The 21629-nt window shown below is 44.9% G+C and overlaps 1 protein-coding gene across 6 annotated transcripts in view; it reads left to right on the top strand.

The window, feature by feature from the left end:
- LOC133510532 (corticotropin-releasing factor receptor 2) overlaps positions 1 to 21629 on the top strand; it is a 56774-nt gene that overhangs the window by 22526 nt on the left and 12619 nt on the right. For 5 of the 6 annotated variants that reach the window (XM_061838552.1, XM_061838553.1, XM_061838555.1 and 2 more), the window contains exons 3-12: positions 4745 to 4830; positions 6699 to 6805; positions 8481 to 8598; positions 10369 to 10522; positions 14851 to 14911; positions 15083 to 15155; positions 16623 to 16708; positions 17337 to 17441; positions 17574 to 17709; positions 20523 to 20564. In XM_061838552.1, coding sequence (XP_061694536.1) covers positions 4745 to 4830; positions 6699 to 6805; positions 8481 to 8598; positions 10369 to 10522; positions 14851 to 14911; positions 15083 to 15155; positions 16623 to 16708; positions 17337 to 17441; positions 17574 to 17709; positions 20523 to 20564 — 968 coding nt within the window. The remainder of the gene's footprint in view (positions 1 to 4744; positions 4831 to 6698; positions 6806 to 8480; positions 8599 to 10368; positions 10523 to 14850; positions 14912 to 15082; positions 15156 to 16622; positions 16709 to 17336; positions 17442 to 17573; positions 17710 to 20522; positions 20565 to 21629) is intronic. The other variant, XM_061838554.1, reaches the window with a different exon arrangement.

The following is a 21629-nucleotide window of genomic DNA, read 5'->3' as shown; positions in this document are numbered from 1 at the left end:
ACCGCGCTAGCATGTTGCTGCTGCGTTACCGGCGTATCTCAGTGATATTTACCAGTAAGTTTTATTTTAACCGGTCCTGTTAGCGTTAGCATTAACTTTAGCACGGCGCTGGCATTAGCACCACACTAGCGTTAAACTCTTTCTGTGTACCGTCTTTAAAAAATAATAAATGTAAATATTGGTTGTTTCAATGTGGGTACTTGCGGCTTTTACACAGCTGCGGCGTATCTATGTACCAAACGGTATTTCCTTTACAAATGTACTCGGTGAGGCTTGTAACCAGGTGCGCTCTGTCAGCCGGGAATTACGGTACGTCAGAGAAGCGCAACATTAGCAGAAAGAGTTATGATGCCATAAAACAACATCGATGACATTTATTCCTCAGGCGCCTTCTAATGAGCTCAACACCGCTTTAATGCCACTTTTTTGGTTTTGTTTATGCTGCGCTAACATTCGCAATTCAAATGAGTTGGCAACTTGGAGGTACCGCAAATACACTTTTGCAGACGATGACGTCCGCTAGGCAGAAAATAGAACTTTGCTGTATTTCCTTTGCCGAGTAGATTATTATTATTATTTTTTTTTTTTTTGCTCGAGCATGACTTAAGTTACATTTCCTGTTCCACGCGGAACTATCGTGCTGGAACTATCGGGCATCAGCCTGAAGCAGTCTTATGCGTCTCGCATGTCCTGCATCCCTCTTCTACGAGTCCGGAATATCAGAGAAACACGGCGGGGGGTACACGAGATGCAGAAAACGCACTACACATCTCCATCATTTAAACCACGCACATGCAGTACTCGTCCCGTATGTTTGGCGAAATTGCCCACCACGAGAGACCCTCACCTCGGTGGTCTTGCTCATAATTCACGCCGAAGAGGTACACGCCGCTGACTTTGGACTTCCTTTATCCCACTGCACAAAGCCGCAGGTTTTCACAAGCGTGTATTTTACAGTGCTGTACATAAAATCAAGCTATGCTACTTGCTAATCACATTATTCCCTCTTCTTGCCCGCACGTTACGTCTCCCAATCTGCAGTTGAATCAATAAATTCCCGCATATCTCTGCGAGGAAACGCAGTACATTTTTACTGTTTGTTGTACTGACCGGAAGAAACCGGTTGAGGACTCGGAGAGCAACATACGCTAACTCGGGAGTGTCAAACTCATTTTTACCGCGGGCCACATTGTTGTTACGGTTCCCGTCAAAGGGCCGTTATGAATTGTTTAGTCGCCTCATCGAATTTACATATGAAATGTATTAACCAGTTTTGGAACCAGAAATCAAGGATAACGGATTTTTCAACGACTGTTGATGTTTGATAATACAAAAAAAATGCTTGCGATATCTTAATGTTATCATTTACGATAGAAGAATTTGAAATTTTGTACAGATTTTAGCAAGAATCACGGAAGTTGACGCACGTGATTTGCCTTCGCGGGCCACATAAAATCATGCGGCGGGCCAGATCCGGCCCCCGGGCCTTGAGTTGGACACCCGTGCGCTAACTGAAACGGTTCATTCACACCGCTACAAACTGAGCAGGGTGAGATTCGCAGTCACACCTGACAGACTGTGCAGTCTTTTATTCCAGGATAATTACTTCTCAACTTTCTTCTTCCTGAAATACAAAACAAAACTGAATTTTCTTCCCTGATTTCAAAATAAATGTCGGCACATCTGTAAGTCAAAGCTTGTTGGGTATTCATTAAAAAAAAAAAAAAAAAGTTGTAGTTAAAGAAATTAATTGCATAGAATGGCTCATTAAAATCACTAATGGATCCTTTGATTGTTCACATCAATCTCAAACCTGCGGCTGGTGGGACAATAGTGGCCCGATGGGATGATATTTTGTGGCCTCCAGCTTGACATCAAATTTTATCAGTGCGCCCGTGTCGTTTTCTCAAACATGCCTTTTTGTTGAGTTGTCATCACAAATCGTTGGCCTAGGGATTTTTTTTTGTTTGTTTTAGCACTTACTGCGACCGTAGCTCAGGCTGGTCACAGCTTCCAGTGGTGTTTGTTGACATGTTAAGCACCGCAAATTCAAAAAGTCAACGGAATTCTGAAAGGACACGATGGGAAAGAAAAATTGATTCTGCCACTTCGCCCCCAGCCATGTCTTTCTCAAGACCTGCCGAGAAGAGAGAGGTTGGCAACAAGCAACGTTCCCTCTTAATTTTCGACGTATCTGAGCAAACACACTATGTCCGTGAGCGCCCCCTTTTGACCACTGTGAGCAACATCAGACAAATGCACTGCGGTCAATCAGTGGCTCATTAAAAGGTTCAGATTACATTCCCATCAGAACATTTTTAAGGACAATTTTTGTGTTTTTGCAAAAAAATACATTACAATACAAATACATACCAAGCCAACTATTAACTATAAATTTGAAATGTCGCCTCCAACATTGTTTGATTTTTTTTTTTTTTTTTTTTTAACTCACAATGATATCCCCGTCTGTTTTCTGAATTATTGCTTGCAGAATGCTCCCAAACTGTTTAAAGTATGAACCTTTAATGTTGCCTCCTATATTTCAAATACAGAATTAGCTTTTTGGGCTTTTTAACATTATACACCATCTCATCCTGTACTTTCTACTTTGGCTTCAGATCAGACTCTTTTATTTTTTACTAGATTAGAAAATCTCATCCAGTTTCACCACTTACCCTTCTATTATTTACATACCCCGGTGTTTGTAATTATGAGTGTACCCCTTTAAAATGGAGGGTGGGGGGGGGCGGCGTCAGGTAAACTAGGAAGTAGGGTGTGCGGCCCAGTGTGGTCGACCAGCAGAGCTTTGTGACAGGCAGTGTGCTGCCGTGTTTACAAAAAAAACTGCGCTGGATCTGTTTTCTTCTGCGCTGAGAGTGCGCAAGTGCGCAGTTGCGCAGCTTAAGAGCTAACATTGGCGACAAGCATGGACAATTCCGGGGAAAAGCATTGGCTCCAACGTCTGCTTATAGCGCATGGTGTCAATTTTATTTTGACCCCTTTTTTTGAGGATTTGCCACGAAAAAGGAAAGTGCGAGGTCCCGTTCCTCACAAGTGGTAGCTGTAATTTGTTTTTAGAATTGCATGGCTGCCCAGATCAAATGCGCTCGCATTGCCTATGCGCCCTGTTTGAAGAGATAAAGAGCTGAGTGGCTTTGAGGAATTGCACACTGGGGGTAAAAAAATAAATAAATAAAAAAAACACCTTCCACTGGGAGTTTATAGTAGGGTTTTAAAAGATAAGCGGTGACTCACGGGTGGGGGATGGGGGATTACATGTCTTAGTGATGAATAGGAAATACATAAACACAGCAGAATTGGGATTCCGTGTAAGAGTCGGCATGTCGTCTTGCGAAACTTTGACCCTGGCGGTGGTCTTTCCTGCCACTTACTTTTCTCCGAACGGCGTCACCCTGTCACAAATGATGACTCACTTAAAGGAAAAATCCAGTGCTTTGCATGAAAAATGTATCCAATAGGCCATGGAATATGTACCCTATTTTGACAATGTGATGCTAAATCCTCACTCAGTTAATCGTGTTTTGAGAAAAATTTTGTGGACAATTACGACGTTTCAGGGGCGCTGCCATTTTTTGCGAGTCACATGACCTACGTGGGACGTGTACCGTGCCGCAACAAGGGCTCGATTTCACGGGACAGCATTTATGCCCAGCGCCGATTTCTTGGATTTATCCTCGTCTGATGAAGGAATAGCAGTATCGGTTGATCGGGAAGACGGAGGAATACTTCCATACAGATTTGAACCTGTGGCTGTAATTAATGTTGAATATTCGGATGGTTCTTTGGGCGAAATGATGCGGAGTCTGACGAGCGAGCTCCGGCGGCGGCCGCGAGCCGAGGTTTCAGGCAGCGGAGGCCTTTAGCCGAGCTTCGTTTCGTGGCGGAGGTCTTTAGCCTAGCTTCGGCATCCTGGGCTAATGGCCTCCGCCACCTGGAAACTCGGCTCGTGGCCCGCCGCCGCCCACTTCGTTAGCCCCGGACGCCGAAGCGCGGCTCAAAGCCTCCCCGGACGTCGAAGCTCAGCTCGCGGCCCGCCGCCGGAGCTCGTGGCCTGCCTTCGGTGGCGGCGGAGGCCTTTAGCCTAGCTTCGGCATCCTGGGCTAATGGCCTCCGCCACCTGGAAACTCGGCTCGTGGCCCGCCGCCGCCCACTTCATTAGCCCCGGACGCCGAAGCGCGGCTCAAAGCCTCCCCGGACGTCGAAGCTCAGCTCGCGGCCCGCCGCCGGAGCTCGTGGCCTGCCTTCGGTGGCGGCGGAGGCCTTTAGCCTAGCTTCGGCGTCCGTGGCTAACGGAAGGCTCAAGTGTGTACGGTATTCCTCCGTCTTCCCAATCAACCGATACAGCTATTTCTTCATCAGATGAGGATAAATACAAGAAATCGGCACTGGGCATAAATGCTGTCCCGTGTAATTGAGCCTTTGTTGGAGCACGGTACCTAACTCATGTGACTTGCGAAAATGGCAGCACCCCTGAAAATTTGTAATTGTCGATAAAAATCTTCTCAAAACTATTAAATGAGAGGGGATTTAACATCACATTGTCAAAATAGAGTACATATTACATGACCTATTGGATACATTTTTCATGCAAACCATTGGATTTCCCCTTTAAAGTGACTCCGGCGGGAGAAATTCGGCCACCTGAATGCAAACAGCGGCCAGAGGAAGCGTACATCTTGGCGTCTTGCTTGTTTGCAATAATTCCATTGTCGTCTCTTTCCAGGAAGCGCGTACAGGGAATGCATGGAAAACAGCACATGGGCGCTAAAGAGCAATTATTCAAACTGCGTGCCCATTTTAGACGAGAAGGTAAGTGTGTGGTTTTTGTGGTATTTTCGAGACGCCACGCGAAAAGGATCCGCGTAGTCTCTTTTGCGTTGCGCAATTAAACACTCGAGACGTTTTTGTTTCCGGATGCCTGCGCGCGTCTCCGAATGCGGTGTCAGTGTCTGGATGAGTCGAGGCCCGCAGGCCCGAGCGTAAGACCCGACTGCAACACGAGGCCCGTTCCCCTCTCGTCGCGTCTCCCGACTCGAGTGTATTTCGGGCGCCTGCTCCCATTTTTACCCTCGGACAAATTTAGACATTTGAAGTGTGTCAGTGGTGTTCGCTTTCTCCCCTCGTACAAAAAGAGCAGCGATAACAAGCTCGGATGAACGGGGGGCCGTATTTTTTATGTATTTTTTGGACAGTGGCGAAATAAAACGAGTAGAAAAGCGAGGGGTGACGAGCGCCGAGCTGCTGGCAATCATCAGCGAGCACAAGAAACTGACTGTGCAGTTTCTTTGCTTCCCTCGGCGAACAAAACTGAACAAAACATCATAAAAGATACAAATCGGAGTCATTTATTTGTTCCACGAAGTCGACGTTTGGGTAGGATGTGAGGCATTTCCACTCCTTGCCCGTTTCTGTCAATTTTGTCTGAAATTTTTGTTAATCGTGCATAAATAGGCGGATCCGTACCAAGTCGTGTTAGCAAGCGCGACGTACTGCCCGTAGTAGTGCCGTAGTTCCCGGCCTACAGAGCGCACCTCGTTAAAAGCCTCACCCGGTACATCCATCCATTTTCTTAGCTGCTTATCCTCACGAGGGTCGCAGGGAGTGCTGGAGCCTATCCCAGCTGTCAACGGGTAGGAGTTGGGGTACACCCTGAACTGGGCGCCAGCCAATCGCAGGGCACATCGAGACAAACAGCCGCACTCACAATCACACCTACGGGCAATTGAATGTTGCATGTTTTTGGGATGTGGGAGGAAATTGGAGGGCCCGGAGAAAACGCACGCAGGCGGGGGGAGAACATGCAAACTCCACACAGGCGGCTTGGGATTGAACCCGGGACCTCAGAACTGTGAGGCCAGCTGAGTCACTGTGCCGCCTTCACCCAGTACATTTGCAAAGGAAATACCATTTGGTACATACACACGCCGCAGCTGTGTAAAAGCCGAAAGTGCCCACATTGAAAAACGACATATTTCGAGATATTTACAAGCAAAGACGGTATAGAGAGAGTTTAACGCTACTGCCCCCGCTGTAACGCTAAAGCTAGCACCGTGCGAACAGAGCCGGTTAAAAAAAAAAAAAATCATACTGGTTAAAAATCACTGAGACAGCGCTAACAGGGTGCCGGACCGGTAAAAGTCACTTCCTCGGCACATATATTCCACCGGTCTCCCTCTTGCCTTTTCCGCTCGAGCACCCCCTTGCAGGCCGTTCGAAAAAAAAAATTTAGCCGCATCACCGCATAAACCGCAGGGTTCAAAGCATGTGGGGAAAAAAGTCGCGCCTTATAGGTCAGAAATTACGGAATTTGCTTAGCGTCGCGTGTGCTTAAAGTGCGACCGACGCGTTCTGTCCCTTTGGCTGTTCACTTTTGTTTAACGTAACGTTTTTTTTAATTTTACTCCTGCAAATAATAGATAATAATAGACTGATATTTGTGTTCACACGACGCTGTTTCAAATGCTCCTGCAAAAACAAAGTCAGCAAGTTCGACACGCTTCAAAAAGTCTAGCCGAGATGTCCGCTAGCTGTGACGCTTAGCCGATCTGCTGACGTGGGGCGAGAGCATTTCAATTCATTTCATAAAAAAAAAAAAAAAAAAACAAAAAAACATAAAAATAATGCATTGTCTTATTTTAATGTGTTTGTGGTTTTTGTTTGTTTTGTTTATCTTGCAGAGAATGTATCCAATGCATTACAAGATAGCGCTGATCATCAACTACCTGGGCCACTGCATTTCTGTGGGGGCGCTATTAGCGGCTTTCATCCTCTTCCTGTGCTTAAGGCGAGTGCAGAAACAGTCCGCCGGCGTTCCGGAGTGTTCCTCTCACATGTCCTCCGTTCCTCATCATTAGCTCGCTCATGTCAAACGAATAACGCAGACGCCGCGCGCATATGTTTCATAACTTAGCGTTTTCGCTCTCCTACTCTTCGCCGGAGCGTTTGTGATTCCTTGCGCGTCCTCTTTGAAGCGCACACCTACACCTGTACCGTTAGCAGCGAGCGGCTGACCGCGATTGAAGGCTAAAATAATCAATACTGCGTCGGGATATCAACTTGCGTTGAAGTCCGCTTGGACGCGGGCCCAAAAAGCACCAAAGTCCGCATCCGACCGCGAGTGTCTTTTGATCAGCTTTTCTCAAAATAGCCTCCATGATAAAGAAGCAAAACTGCGAAGCGCGGGGCAAGTCCAGCGGAATAAGGGCGGGGTGTTATGCAACGAGATACATACGTGATATTTCACTGTCTGAAAAAAAGTACTTTGACTTCTTCAGGGTCAGGTGTCATCCATAGAAACATTCTAAAATAGATATTGTAATGAAAAATACATATAACGTTATTCACTTCAATGTCTATACAAAACAATAAATATGAGCGGAGAGCGAGTCATCCATGCGGAAAGTTGCGGAAGTCTCATTCGACGACATCCACGTGGTGGCCATATTGGCTGCATCTTCTGTCCGTGATGTCACAGCACAACCATTAAAAACACGCGGCGGACCCAACTATGGGAGACGAACACGCCCCTTCTGACACGGAAGCTCTTTTCGAAGAAGAGAACATCTCACAACTGAGTGAAGTGACCGGGGCAATATTACCCTATCGTTTCAAGCCATATTTAGATGATAAGCGGATCAAACATCCAGCCAAACCTCCCTGCCTGATCCAGTTCCGCATCGACGATGAGCAACAGCGGTCGCGAGTGATAACGACGCCGCGGGCAAACCGCCTCCCCGTCCGATCCACCTCCGCGGCGGAGATGAGCCACCGCGGCGACACAGTGAGCCACCCCGGCAATCACGGCTTAGGCCGGGGTGGCAGATCGACACATTTAGCACCCCTGACTTACGGATTACATACCCCCCCTCCTCCATAACTATTATTATTATGAAGCTCTCGTCCTTTGAGCCCGTGCAATCCATTTTTCACGACGAACCGGGTCTTTTGGAAAAGTATGAAGAGCGAAGCCATCCTCCCGAGTGTTCGAGCGATATCCAGCAGTACAACGAGCCGGCATTTTGGCTAACACGAAGAAACGACGAGCTACCTTCCAGCAGGTAAAACTATTATAAACAGACGAGATCGCTTGAGTATGTTATTGCCCTGTACGTCACTTCCTGCTTCTTCTCGAAACACAAATCCCTCGAGAGGATTTTCACGGCGGGAGTTACAAAAGGCCATATACGTCAAAATCATATTTTGCGGTGAAAAAGGCGAATGGGTCCATACCGTGTTTTCATTCATAACATACTAAAAATCATGCATTTCATGACAGTGGCACTTTAATCATTAATCCATCAAGTTCCAGAATGAAAAACTTGTGCGCAGAAGAATTTAGTCAGGAAGAATTCCATCAAAAGCCATCCCGATATGTGTGTAGCGTACGTCACTGTGTGTCCCAATACTTTTTTTTTTTTTTCTACTGCGCCACCCCCCCCCCCCCCAATCCCCCTCCCCAGGAGCATCCGATGTTTGCGCAACATCATCCACTGGAACTTAATTACCACCTTCATCCTGAGAAACGTCATGTGGTTCCTGCTGCAGCTCATCGACCACAACATCCACGAGAGTAATGAGGTAAGAAGCGCTCAACTCGCCGCTTTTCAACGTCACTCCCTATCATTTGTTTCATATATATAGCGCCATATGGTTTTGGTTGCTAATCAAATATCGCCCATTTATGCATTGCGCCGATAGCAGAATAATATTCTCAGCAGTCGGTTTAAAGTGTTGCTCGAAAATAGCTAAAAATAAATCCGGTAAGTTGTTACTTAGGAAGATAAGAAACGTGATCGGCGTGCCTGAGTCATGTTACGCTAGCTATGTTTCATTTCACTTTAGCGTGAACTAGAGGTGTGCGATAAATGCGGCGGACTGTGTCACTATGGCCAACGGTACGGATCTCAACTCTTGTGACCGATCTGCTAGGCGCTAAGCTAGCTTTTTGCGCGGTAGCTATGAGCTGGGGCTAGCTAACTAGTGCGGCTAAACACTGCGCAAAATCGCTCCTCTCGGTGACTAATCAAATCTAATCATTAAAGTATCGTTATCGCTAAAGAAGGATGAGGGCGAGCTAATCATGTAATGTGCTGACCAGGAAGAGGCAATGGAAGAAGGCAGAGAAGCCACGCAAACCACTGCGCTAATGTGAAATGTAAAATAGCAGCATATTATTATTTGTTTTGGATTTTTTTGTTGTTTTTATTTGGGAGGGTGTGTGGGGGGACGTTTTAGCTTTGGTAAGGAATATGTAACCCATTCATTAGAATCTTCACACTTCTATAGAGCTCGTGCACGTGCGGTCACCGTTTTCACGGCGCCATATTGAAGGTCAAACAGAGAGCTCTTCGACATTATGGGATACATCGAACCGGAAGAGAATATTTACAATACCCGAGACCTGTTGCGCTGTTGGTTGTCACAACAGACGAGAGAGATATTCAAAGAGATCATTTTATGGAATATCGATGGATTTTGGCAATTAAACGTGATCGATGGCGCCCAATCAAAAGCGATCGTTTCATTTCAGTCAATCTCAAATTACCAAGAAGTATTTATAATGCCAAGTTGGCTCATTTGAGAACAATGAAAAAAATAATAATAAACTGTATGTCACAGAGTGGTTTAACGGAGGTTAACGTGTGGCCGCAATACGCTTCCGTGTACAGAGGAGACGACTCCCCATCCTAAATTTTTTTTCCGGTCTTTGTTAATGAATGCAAGTTTGTTAAAACCAGGAGTCATTTATTTAAATATTGGTATTTGTATTGAAAAGATCCGAGTGGCTCCATCACTATGTGGGATTTGTTCTTGATTGAGAACAGATCCAGCAACAAAGTATTCATATGCGTCCAGACTTTTCTAAACTCTTCCGTGTAAATCTCGACGACTTACTCACCAGATCCGCGTGTAGATCCAGTTGTCCAAGATAATCGGAAACGAATTGACAGTCCACAATTTCTTATCGGCGAAAACATCGACTTCGACATTAAATACGGGTCCTCTATGCCGAGTTCATCTAATTTTTCCACGTACCGTCATTAATTTTCTTAGCGTTGAACAATGCTTTGCTAGACCGGCAATATGGCGTCGTCCGTCACCAAAAGTCACGTGATTTTATTATGTAGGTGCACGAGCTTTATAAAATTACCGTGACGGGAACAATTCAAGTTGAGGTCGATTGCGCAGCCCAAGATTTCAAATGCCACAGCCACGATATAAAAACACGTTTTTATTACTGAGGGAATAGCGAGTGAATTATTGATTTCCAAACACAGCCAGTGTGTTTTTCTCACTTTGGCATCTGACTGGTGTCTCCGTTGTCGTGATGTCATCCACATGCGCCAGCCGTGGTGTCGCCTGATGACCACCGTCTACAACTACTTTGTGGTCACCAACTTCTTCTGGATGTTCGTGGAGGGCTGCTACCTGCACACGGCCATCGTGATGACCTACTCCACCGACAAGCTGCGCAAGTGGGTGTTCCTCTGCATCGGCTGGTGTAAGTTCGTCACGCGCAGAAATTTGCTTTTTTGCTTCAAGGGGCACCGCAGAATGACACCAAATGCCTCACTAGTGTCATGTTACCCACGCTATTCAAAATATAATTCATGACATTTTGCTGTTCATGTGAGGATGTGCGACTGCTCTTTAGCAGGTGGTGTTTACTCTGTCGCCATGGCGATTAAGACATTACTCTGGCAGCGCGCCGCTCATATTTTGCACGTCGGCAGCAAATAATTGCAACGCAAATAATGTTCCATTCTGAACGGATTAGTTATTCATTTTACAGTTTATAACATTTCACAGGTGTCTTTAGAACATGAAAAAAGTATATTTGCTGCTAACATGAAGCTAATGCTAACAAAACCAAGTGCATCTCCGCGTACTGTATTTTTGATTTTTAGTTAAGATTTTAAGTTAACCCCACTTTTACATAACAGATCAGGTTTACATAAAAACAATATAAAGTAATTTTTCACTATTTTTAGGCACATGCTACACATGTTAGCATCTGCTGGTAAACTAACGCATTTTCTCATGTATAATGCGCACCCCAAAAGTTGTCCTCAAAATTCGAGAAAACCCTTCTAACTTTGGATAAGACATTTTTACAATGCACGATTTTGATGATTTATACATATCCATCCATCCATTTTCTTTGCCGCTTATCCTCACGAGGGTCACGGGGAATGCTGGAGCCTATCTCAGCTGTCAAAGGGCAGGTGGCGGGGTACACCCTGAACTGGTTGCCAGACAATCGCAGGGCACATAAAGACAGTCGTACTCACAATCACACCTAGGGGCAATTTAGAGTGTCCAATTAATGTTGCATGTTTTTGGGATGCGGGAGGAAACCGGAGTGCCCGGAGAAAACCCACGCAGGCACCGGGAGAAGATGCAAATTCCACACAGGCAGGTCCGGGATCGAACCCCGGACCTCAGAACTGTGAGGCCGACGCTTTACCAGCTGCGCCACCATGCCAGATTTATACATATATTCAGTCATATGTACCTCTGTCATATTGGAATCAAAGTTTAGGCTATATCATTTGTATAACCTCGAGGGTGCATCCTAGAATGAAAGTAAGTGTCTAATTTTTTCAGAACCTTTAACTGGCCGTGACATATTAGAATTAAGGTGTACATCTTGTTCATAACCTCTAGATGCCAACATAGATTTATAATATGTGAAAGGCTTTCATTCCCCCGCCTTTACCTATGTATAATACGCACTAATGACTTTTGACATTTTTTGAGGCGAAAGAAATGTTCAACATAGACGGGAAATTCCGATATATGTCACAGTCAATTCTATTTCTTGTTGTATTGTCGTCAGACTTTTTTTTGGACTAGTACTCGGAGAACCCGCATTGTCCCAGCCTCCGGGTTTTTCCGTTTCATCTGGAAGCCACGTGGAAAATGTCGCTGTCGCGCGATTCTTTCAGGGGGCGCCGGCGTCTCATCGCTTTTTTTTGCCTCCGGGCGTATGAAAAGGCAGCGTAAAACATTGTCGTACACGTGCCTGAGAGCAAGCCTGACATTCTCTCGCTTTACGTCACGGTCGATATGTTCTCTCGGATTATAACGGAGGAGGAGAAGAAGAGGGGGGGGGGGGGGGGGCAGCTTATAGCGCGCCTGGCCTATAAACGGGAGGCTTCCCGAGTTAAACAGCGGATGACACAGATAGGAGATCATCCGCGACGCGGTCCATCAACTTGATGAGATGGTTCTGCGAGAAGCGAACGGTCGAGTTCAGCGGCAACGTGGCCTACTTTTACGTCGGGTCGGTCCACGGAATCCGCGTCGTTACTTTTTAATAGTTTTGGGGAGAACCCTGCGGTCATGGGTCTTTTTTTTTTTTTTTTGCCCGCCAAACAACTATTTGACGCTCTAAAAAGTTTTTTGAATGACAAAGCTGATTAAAAAAGAAAAATAATTCCTTCCTCATTGATGCTCAAAAGTGTTCAATTTCCGTCACTCATTTTTATTTGGCGTTTTAAAGTTTTGACTCAAGAAATCCAGTAATAAATTCAAAAAAGAAGAAAAAAACTTACTGTATGTCTTCAAGGTACCTGGAGGTGTTTTTATTTACCCAAGCACTGGGAACATCCATCCATCCATCCATCCATCCACTTTTTAGTCGCTTATCCTCACAAGGGTCACAGGGAATGGTGGAGCCTATCCCAGCTGTCAAAAGGCAGGAGGCAGGGCACACCCTGAACTGGTCGCCAGCCAATCGCAGGGCACATGGAGACAAACAGCTGCACTCGCAATCGCACCGAGGGGCAATTTAGAGTGCCGATTAATGTTGCATGTTTTTGGCATGCGGGGGGAAACCGGAGTGCCCGGAGAAAACCCGCGCAGGCACGGGGAGAACATGCAAACTCCAGACAGGCGGGGCCGGGATCGAACACGTTTTCCAGCTGAGTGCACCGTACCACCCTCTGGGAAGATCTTTCACTCATTAGAGAGAGTCTGCAAAGACACAATTATTATTATTTTTTTTTTTTACACAGTTGGATCATTTTTGCCACAAATATTTAATTACAAAAAAAAGTTATCATTTGTTATATAGTAAATTAGAGTAGTCATTGCAAATCCAATATGTGTAATTATTCATTTCTATTATTTCAATTTAATACAACTTAATACTGTATTTTGGCGCGATGGGTGACTGATTAGTGCCACAGTTCTGAGGTTGAGGGTTCAAATCCGAGCTCTGAACTTTTTCATTTTCTCCGCATTCCTGCGTGGGTTTTCTCTGGGTACACTACTCTGGTTTCCTTGCATATTTCAAAACTGGCAAATCAGTTTGGTTCTATTCAATGAGTTTTTCTTATATTATTAACAATAGTTAAAAAATTAAATAAGAATCATGGTGAGAAGACTTTTAATATTTTGTAACTAATAAAAAATACAATAAAAATAATTTATAATCTTGAGAAAATATGTAGAACACTGGTAAGTGTTTTCTCTCATTAACGTCTTTAGAAAATACTTTATTTTACTTTCACATGACTTTAGCCAATGAAAATACACTGTAATAACAATAAATAATACTAATAAAAAAAAGTAAGTTTCTTTCGGCTTGTCCCTTTCGGGGTCGCCACAGCGTGTCATCTCAGATGAACGCACATATGTTTGGCACAATTTTTACGCCGGATGCCCTTCCTGACGCAACCCTTCTCAGGGAGTGGAGGCCCCAGTGGGATACGAACCCACAACCCCTGGTTTATCAAACCAGTGCTCTAACCACTGAGCTACAGGGCCTCCACAAATAATACTAATAATATATTTATATATAAAAAAAAAAAAAGACAAAATAAAATACATTGACAGCTGCGATATGGGGTAGGCTCCAGCACTCCCCGCGACCCTCGTAAGGATAAGCGGCTCGGAAAATGAAAGAATGAGTCACAACACAAACGAGTAATGAAAATATAGATCGACCCAATCAATAATAACGCGAGAGTGATTTGTGGGGAAGATTTGCATGCTGGAGCTAAACCCCCACTTGGGGAATTTGTCACCCCAGGTGATGCAATTTGAATCTCATGAGGATTTTACCATTGTCATATCCAAAGTCCGCACTTTTCTTGTATCGTGCCAATTTGGGGTCCAGCCCGATGAAAAGAGGGAACGCTCGGAACATGCAGGACGTCGCTCTGGACGTGAAGCTCGCCACCGCAGCTGCAAGCTCGTGGCCGTGTTTAATATCAAACCTGTACGGGGCCACGTCAAGAAATAAGAATATTGTCGATAAGTTCTTTAACCCGGCGGGGACGAGAGCTTGCAAAGTCCACCTAGGAGGCGCTGGAGCCCGGATTCAAACCCTGGACGGCAGAACTGCGAGACAGACGTTCTAATCACGAGGTCGACATACCGCCTGCGTCATTAACCCAAATGCTTCCGCGAATAGTGAAAATCGGTGAGTAATTGTTGCCCCCTCCCACTAAAAAGGTTTCTAATTGCCTATAGATTCTGCAAATTGCCACAAACCCCAATTTTTGTACAAATGAAACTCCTCAACTCTCGTCGACATAGTTCCTTGGCACCGAGATGCCAAATTGATGTTTTCCAGCAAAGGAGGTGGAATAGTTTACTAAAAGCATCTTTAAATGTTTGTTTCATGTTACCTAAAACGCAACTGCCATCCATCCATCCATCCATTTTCTTTGCCGCTTATCCTCACAAGGGTCACGGGGAGTGCTGGAGCCAATCCCAGCTCTCAGCGGGCATTGTTATGTTGCCAAAACGCCACATGCGCGATTTACAATGTATTTAGTAAACATTGTTAATTTCGTTCGAATCTGCCTTCCTTTTCAGGTATTCCGTGTCCAATAATAATAGCCTGGAGCGTCGGGAAGCTGTATTATGAAAATGAAAAGTAAGTGTTTGAGTCTTCAAAGGCATAATTCTCAAATTCAACCGAGAAGCTAAACAGCCCGGTCCTGAGCGTGAAGAAAAACTGTTTAGCGTTGGACTTCAACACCAATTTGCAACACTGACCTGTTTTTTTTTTTGCGCCGACGTTGACCCGCCCGTGTCCTCGCGGCAGGTGCTGGTTCGGCAAGGACCCCGGCAAATACATCGACTACATCTACCAAGGGCCCGTCATTCTCGTGCTACTGGTCAGCATCGCCGCGGGCGGAACTCTGCACGTGACCTGCAAATCTGCTCATTTCAGGCTTCTTGAGCACATTTTGAATCCAGAGAAAACGAGAATTGTTCAGTGTCTTCCAAACGGCTGGTTAAGTTCATTCAATTGGTGTTCGTAAGTCAGCGAACATTCAAGATTTTGTAAATACAAAATATGGGATTTGGCTCAAAATGGCCGATGCTAAGTTGCTAAGCTAATGTGGGGGAAGCATCGTGTCCCGAAAAAAAAATCAAAATGAAAAAACTTTGTGGAGTCTGTTGAAGTAAATATGTGGCGCCAGGATTTGAATTTGAAATGCCACAGAAAACAGGATTTGAATTTTAAATGTAAAACGATCACATTTTCAGTAGTTGCTACAATTCGGTGTCTAAAATTCAACCGTCTGTGCCACCGGGCAGCGTTACTTCAGGTCAGAACCGAGCACCCAGCAGCATTAATGGATGGACCCGTGAGAATGATTGACCAATAAGTGAGCGTCATTTTCCGAACTCCGCCCATGCTGCCTACAGCCTCGATCCTTTACCCACAAACTAAGAGAGCGCGTGGTTACTTTAAGCCTCTGAATTGCGAGCGTAAAGTCCCGCTTATACCCGATTTGGAAATATGGTGCTTTGGTGTGGCCTGGGGACGAGCGCTATCCGGAGAGATTACTGGGAGGATATCTGCTGCGCTTTCCCACCACAAAGCGTAATTTAGATAAATGCAAACAGCGGATTAAGTCTGGTGCCTGACCTCACGACCGGCTGAACGTATCAAAGATAAATCAGGACAAAGTCGTCTGTTCCAAGGTAAGTTAGAGTCCGATACAGGATACGCATACTGCTATGATTTATGTAAATTAATCATCCACAAAGAACGTAGATATCATTTTGAATCGACACGTTTATGTACCTTAAAAATGCTAACTTACCTTGCTTTGCGTGAACAATAGGCATCAGAAATTATATCGCATTCGATGTCCAACAGTAGTTTATGAGGGGTTTGATTTTTTTCGCATGGGCGTACGGCAAACGCGTTGCAGAAACGTTGTGAAACCTCGACATGATGAATATTATGAATATATCCCTGGGCACAAAGGAAACAGAAACACTATCGGGGAATCGCTCGTAACACGCTTCGGCCGCAGTGCGCCCACCATTTTGACCGGTAGCTTGGGGTGCTTAACAGTATCTAAGTAGGCGTGGCTTAGGCGCCCTGCGCGGATCTCGCCATCGCAGTTATGCTTTCTTGTGACGTCACGTGACTAAGAAAGCGTAACTGGATTGGCTGGCTGTTCGGTTCTAGCCTGATGTAACCCAGCCCGGTGGCACAGACGGTTGAATTTTAAACGCCGAATCCTACCAATTATTGAAAATGTGATCACTTTACATTTGAAGTTCAAATCCTGGCGGCACATATTTACTTCCATAGGCCTCGCCTTGTTTTGTTTGCTTCGTAGATCAACTTTGTTTTCCTCTTCAACATCGTCCGAATCCTGATGACCAAACTGAGGGCGTCGACCACCTCGGAAACCATCCAGTACAGGTGAGCGGCCATCTTGAAACGGATGCAAAAAAAAAAAAATCTCCCTTTGGCTCCATTGAATCCGCAGCTGCCGGGGTTCTCGCGCGTTCATTTTGCTCGTCGGCGCTGCTTCCGGGTGGAAGAACTTCCAAAACATTTTCATTAAAGTTGCAATCACGCCTTTCCAATATTTTTTTTTGGTATGTTTTTGTTGACTTGAAAGATCTTTTTTAGTATCGGCAAATGCCTTCGGCGCTCACATCAGACGGCGCGTTTTGTTTCGATCGGATCTCGCGTCGCAAGGAGCTCCGGGATGCTTTATTGGTATTAATCGCGGTTCATTAGATGGGGGGGGGGTTCAGCTGCTCGCCAGAAAAAGGAGAAAGAAAAGAGAATATCACACTTTTTACCGCGTCAGAATGAAGAAAATGGGTGAGCTTATAAGAAAGTGCTTTTAAAAAAATCCACCCATTTTTGTAGCCGCTTATCCTCACAAGAGTTGCCGGTATGCTGGAGCCTGTCCCAGCTGTCAACGGGCAGGAGGCGGGGTACACCCTGAATTGGTTGCCAAGGAGACAGACAACAGTCGCACTCACAATCTCACCTAGGGGCAATTTAGAGTGTCTAATTAATGTTGCATGTTTTTGAGATGTGGGAGGAAACCGGAGTGCCCGGAGGCAACCCACGCAGGCGCGGGGAGAACATGCAAAGTCCACACAGGCGGTGCCGGGATCGAACCCGGGTCCTGGGAACTGTGAGACCAACGCTTTTACAGCCGATCACCGCGCCGCCGCTTTAAAAAAAATGTTAATTGCTCCAAAAACTATGCGTTATGGTAGCCGTAGCTGAGGAGTTGTCGTTTGTTGTCGGCCTCGCGCCTCCGCAGGAAGGCGGTGAAGGCCACGCTGGTGCTGCTGCCCCTGCTGGGCATCACCTACATGCTGTTCTTCGTCAACCCGGGGGGGGACGACATCTCGCAGATCGTCTTCGTCTACTTCAACTCCTTCCTGCAGTCGTTCCAGGTACGCCGGGCCTCGCGGGCGCCGCCTTTTTCACCCCCGTGACTCACGCCGACTCCCCGCCGGCCCGCCGCTCTTTCCCCCCGGCGTGCGTGCGAGCGAGCGAGCGTGGGGTCTTTCGGGCGGGGGGAGGACGATGGGAGGAAGGAAGACATCCCGTCGCTGTTCTGCGCTCTCGACTGTCACAAATAAGAAGGCCGTGTGGGCATGATTGCTCTCCTGTGGATATTTTTTTTTCCCCTCAAATATTGCACTGAGTAATACAAATATCGGGACTCAAAACAAATTCTGTTGGAGGAGGCTGAATGACCCGTTGATTAATTATTCCCAGTAGAATAATGTATGAATCACCAATATTATAGACTTGATTATCAGTGCATCACATGAGCACAAAGTAAGAATTTTGATATTGCGACAACACTACTATACACAGTTGCGAGGTAGCCAGATGCAGCGAAAGTTGTAAAACATACCTAAAAATGGTATACACACATGTACGAGGTACACACACACACACAAAATCTACAATCTACAGTAGATACTATATGATATTAGTGTGAAGCGACTGCACAGCCTCAAAATGGTATACACACAACAACATGGTTCCTATACCCACCGAAATGGTATACACACAGCTGGGAATTTGACACACACCGTTGCGAAATACACACCCAAGTGAGAGGTAAACACACATGGGTGTAAAGTAAATGCACACCCGCCGAATGCGTGTTTGTATACACTGTTGTGAGTTAAATGTACACTTTTTAAACTGACACTCACACACACACACACACAAACGGTACACACCCAGGTAAGAAATCAACATCTCCAAAAATCGTACACAGCGCCACGGACAGTTATACACACACGCCAAAATGGTATACACACCGCTGCGAATTCAACACACGCCTAAAAATGGTGGACGCGCTGTTGCAAAATACACACGCAAGTGAGAAGTAAACACACGTGGGTGTAACGTAAATGCACACCCGCCAAATGGGTGTTTGTATACACTGTTGTGAATTAAATGTACACTTTAAACTGGTATATACACACACAAACGATATACACCAGGTGAAAAATCAACATCTCAAAAAATCATATACAGCACCAGGGACAGAGTTGTACACACACACCGAAATGGGATACATAAAGCTGCGAATTTAACATACGCCTAAAAATGGTGGACACACACTTCCAAAATACACACACACACACCAAAACAGTACACTCAGTTATATGGTGTAGACATGCCAAACTAATATTGTACACTCATGAGTGTAAAGTAAATGAACACCCACCAAAAGGGTGTTTGTATAAACTGTTGTGATGTGCACTTTAAACTGGTATACACACACACACACACACACAAAAAATGGTGTACACCCAGGTGAGAAATCAACGTCAAAAAATGTTACACAGTAACACGGACAGAGTTATACACACACACACACACCAAAATGATATACACACAGCTGCGAATTTAACACACACTTAAAAATGGTGGACACACAGTTCCAAAATACACACACCGAAAACAGTCCACTCAAATCACATTAATATTGTACACACAATAGAAAGAAAAAAACACATCCACAAACAAGGGTGTAAAGTAAATAAATGGGCACCCACCAAAAGGGTGTTTGTATACACGGTTGTGAATTAAATGCACACTTTAAACTGGTATACACACACCCAAAAAAAAAAAGGGTATACACCCAGGTGAGAAATCAACATCTCAAAAAAATGGTACACAGTACCATGGACAGTTATACACATTTTTTTTTTTTGTGTAGACATACCAAACTACACGCGCACACACAAGTGAGAAGTAAACACACATGGATGTAAAGTAAATGGACACCCACCAAAACATACACACTATATACACTGTGGTGAATTAAATGTACACTTTGAACTGGTATACATACACACACAAAAGTGGTATACACACAGGTGAGAAATCAACATCTAGACAAATGGTACACAGTGTCGTGACAGTTATACACACACACACCAAAATGATATACACACAGCTGCGAATTTAACACACACTTAAAAATGGTGGACACACAGTTCCAAAATACACACACACACCAAAAACAGTACACTCACAGTTATATGGTGTAGACATGCCAAACTAATACTGTACACACACAAGTGAGAATTAAACACACACATACGGGTGTAAAGTAAACACACACCTGCGAAAATGATGTTTGTATACACTGTTGTGAAATAAATGTAAACTTTAAACTGGTATACACACACACACCAAAATGGTGTACACGGAGCTGCAAATTCAACACGGGCCTAAAAATGGTGGACACACACACACCAAAAACAGTACACTCACAGTTTTTTTTGTGTAGACATGCCAAACTAATATTGTACACACACAAGGGAGACGTAAACACACACATAGGTGTAAAGCAAATGCACACCCACCAAAAGGGTGTTTGCATACAGTGTTGCGAATGAAATACACACTTTAAAATGGGATACACACACACAAACAGAAGGAAAAAAAAACAGTATACACTCAGGTGAGAAAATCAACATGTCAAAAAGTGGTACACAGTATCATGGACAGTTATACACACACACACACACACACACACACACCAAAAATGGTACACACGCAGTTTTGAATGTATTGAAAGCTGGTAAAGACTAAAAACATCACACTGAGGTCCACACCTTTTGCTCCATTTGTCTTTCATTGTTTGAAGCCCATTAATATGACATTAGCTAGCGTGGTCTAATTGCGTAGTTATTACACCGCACGGCAGTGATGTGTGTGTTTTGTTCCGCAGGGCTTCTTCGTGTCCGTCTTCTACTGCTTCCTTAACGGGGAGGTGAGTAAAACGCATTCATTCGTTTGTTTGTGGCTAACGTGGCTTGACGCATTTCCATACGTTGGTTTAAAGCGATCGAACTCTATTCGGGTCGCGTCTCCCGCGCTCAAGCTTGCCGCCGTTAACTAAAGAGTCAGTCAATAATCAGTGGGAACTCGAAATGAGGAGGGATAAATGATCTGTTTTTTTATGAGAATCCGTATCTCATTTCTGCCAGACGGGATTTATTGTGTCATTTTGGAGTTTCAAGGATTCCTCTGTGATTTATTCGATTTTCAAATTTTTTATTGAGAGTCAGTCAGGCGACTAGAACGAGGTTTCTCGAGGGGGAAGAAAACAAGGACAAAAGACAAAGCCCTGGTTGTGAACAGAAAGTGAAAGGAAAAAAAAAAATCAATAAATCGTGACATCATTAAATGGAGACGTTTCCTCGGGGCTGCAGCGCGACGCCATGCGAGGGAAGGACAGGACAGGACAGGACAGAAAAAGAAGCACGCAGGACAAAATGCGGCTATACAGTTGAAATGGGTTAAGATGGACTAAATCGATTACAGGAGTACACAAAGAATTTGCGGAATCTGAACGGTTTTGTCGTAACGAGTGCGTGGGTGGCCCCCACACCCAGTGAAAGAGTCCCAGAGGGCACCACCAGGGCGGGATGGGGTCCAGGGGCCCACCCGAAAGCCACCCGGAGGACGGGACGCGTCCCCACACCGAGGGACCCCCGGTAACACCCGGGGTGCCCCGCAGGCCGGTCACCCGGCAGGGGTCTGCAAGGCATTTTGCACGTGATTATTTAGTGTACTTGATTGATAATTAATCAACCAAATATTTAAATTAATTAACGTGTGATCATTCATTTTCTCCATATTTTTCTCGTCTCATATTTGTAGTTAAGTGGCCACGTGTTAAAATGTCTGCGTAAAAATCTAAAATATATTTTTATTTTGAGAATAAATAAAAAATAATCATATTTAATGTCACGAATATTTAGATATTAAATGTGAATAGTTTAATTATAGAATAATAATTTGTGATTATTTATAATTGCTTAACCAATTCTTT

This window comes from Syngnathoides biaculeatus, chromosome 13 (genome assembly GCF_019802595.1).
Source record: "Syngnathoides biaculeatus isolate LvHL_M chromosome 13, ASM1980259v1, whole genome shotgun sequence".
Lineage (NCBI taxonomy): Eukaryota > Metazoa > Chordata > Actinopteri > Syngnathiformes > Syngnathidae > Syngnathoides > Syngnathoides biaculeatus.
The sequence above is the reverse complement of the archived record's forward strand: the minus strand, read 5'-3'. Positions and strand labels throughout refer to the sequence as shown.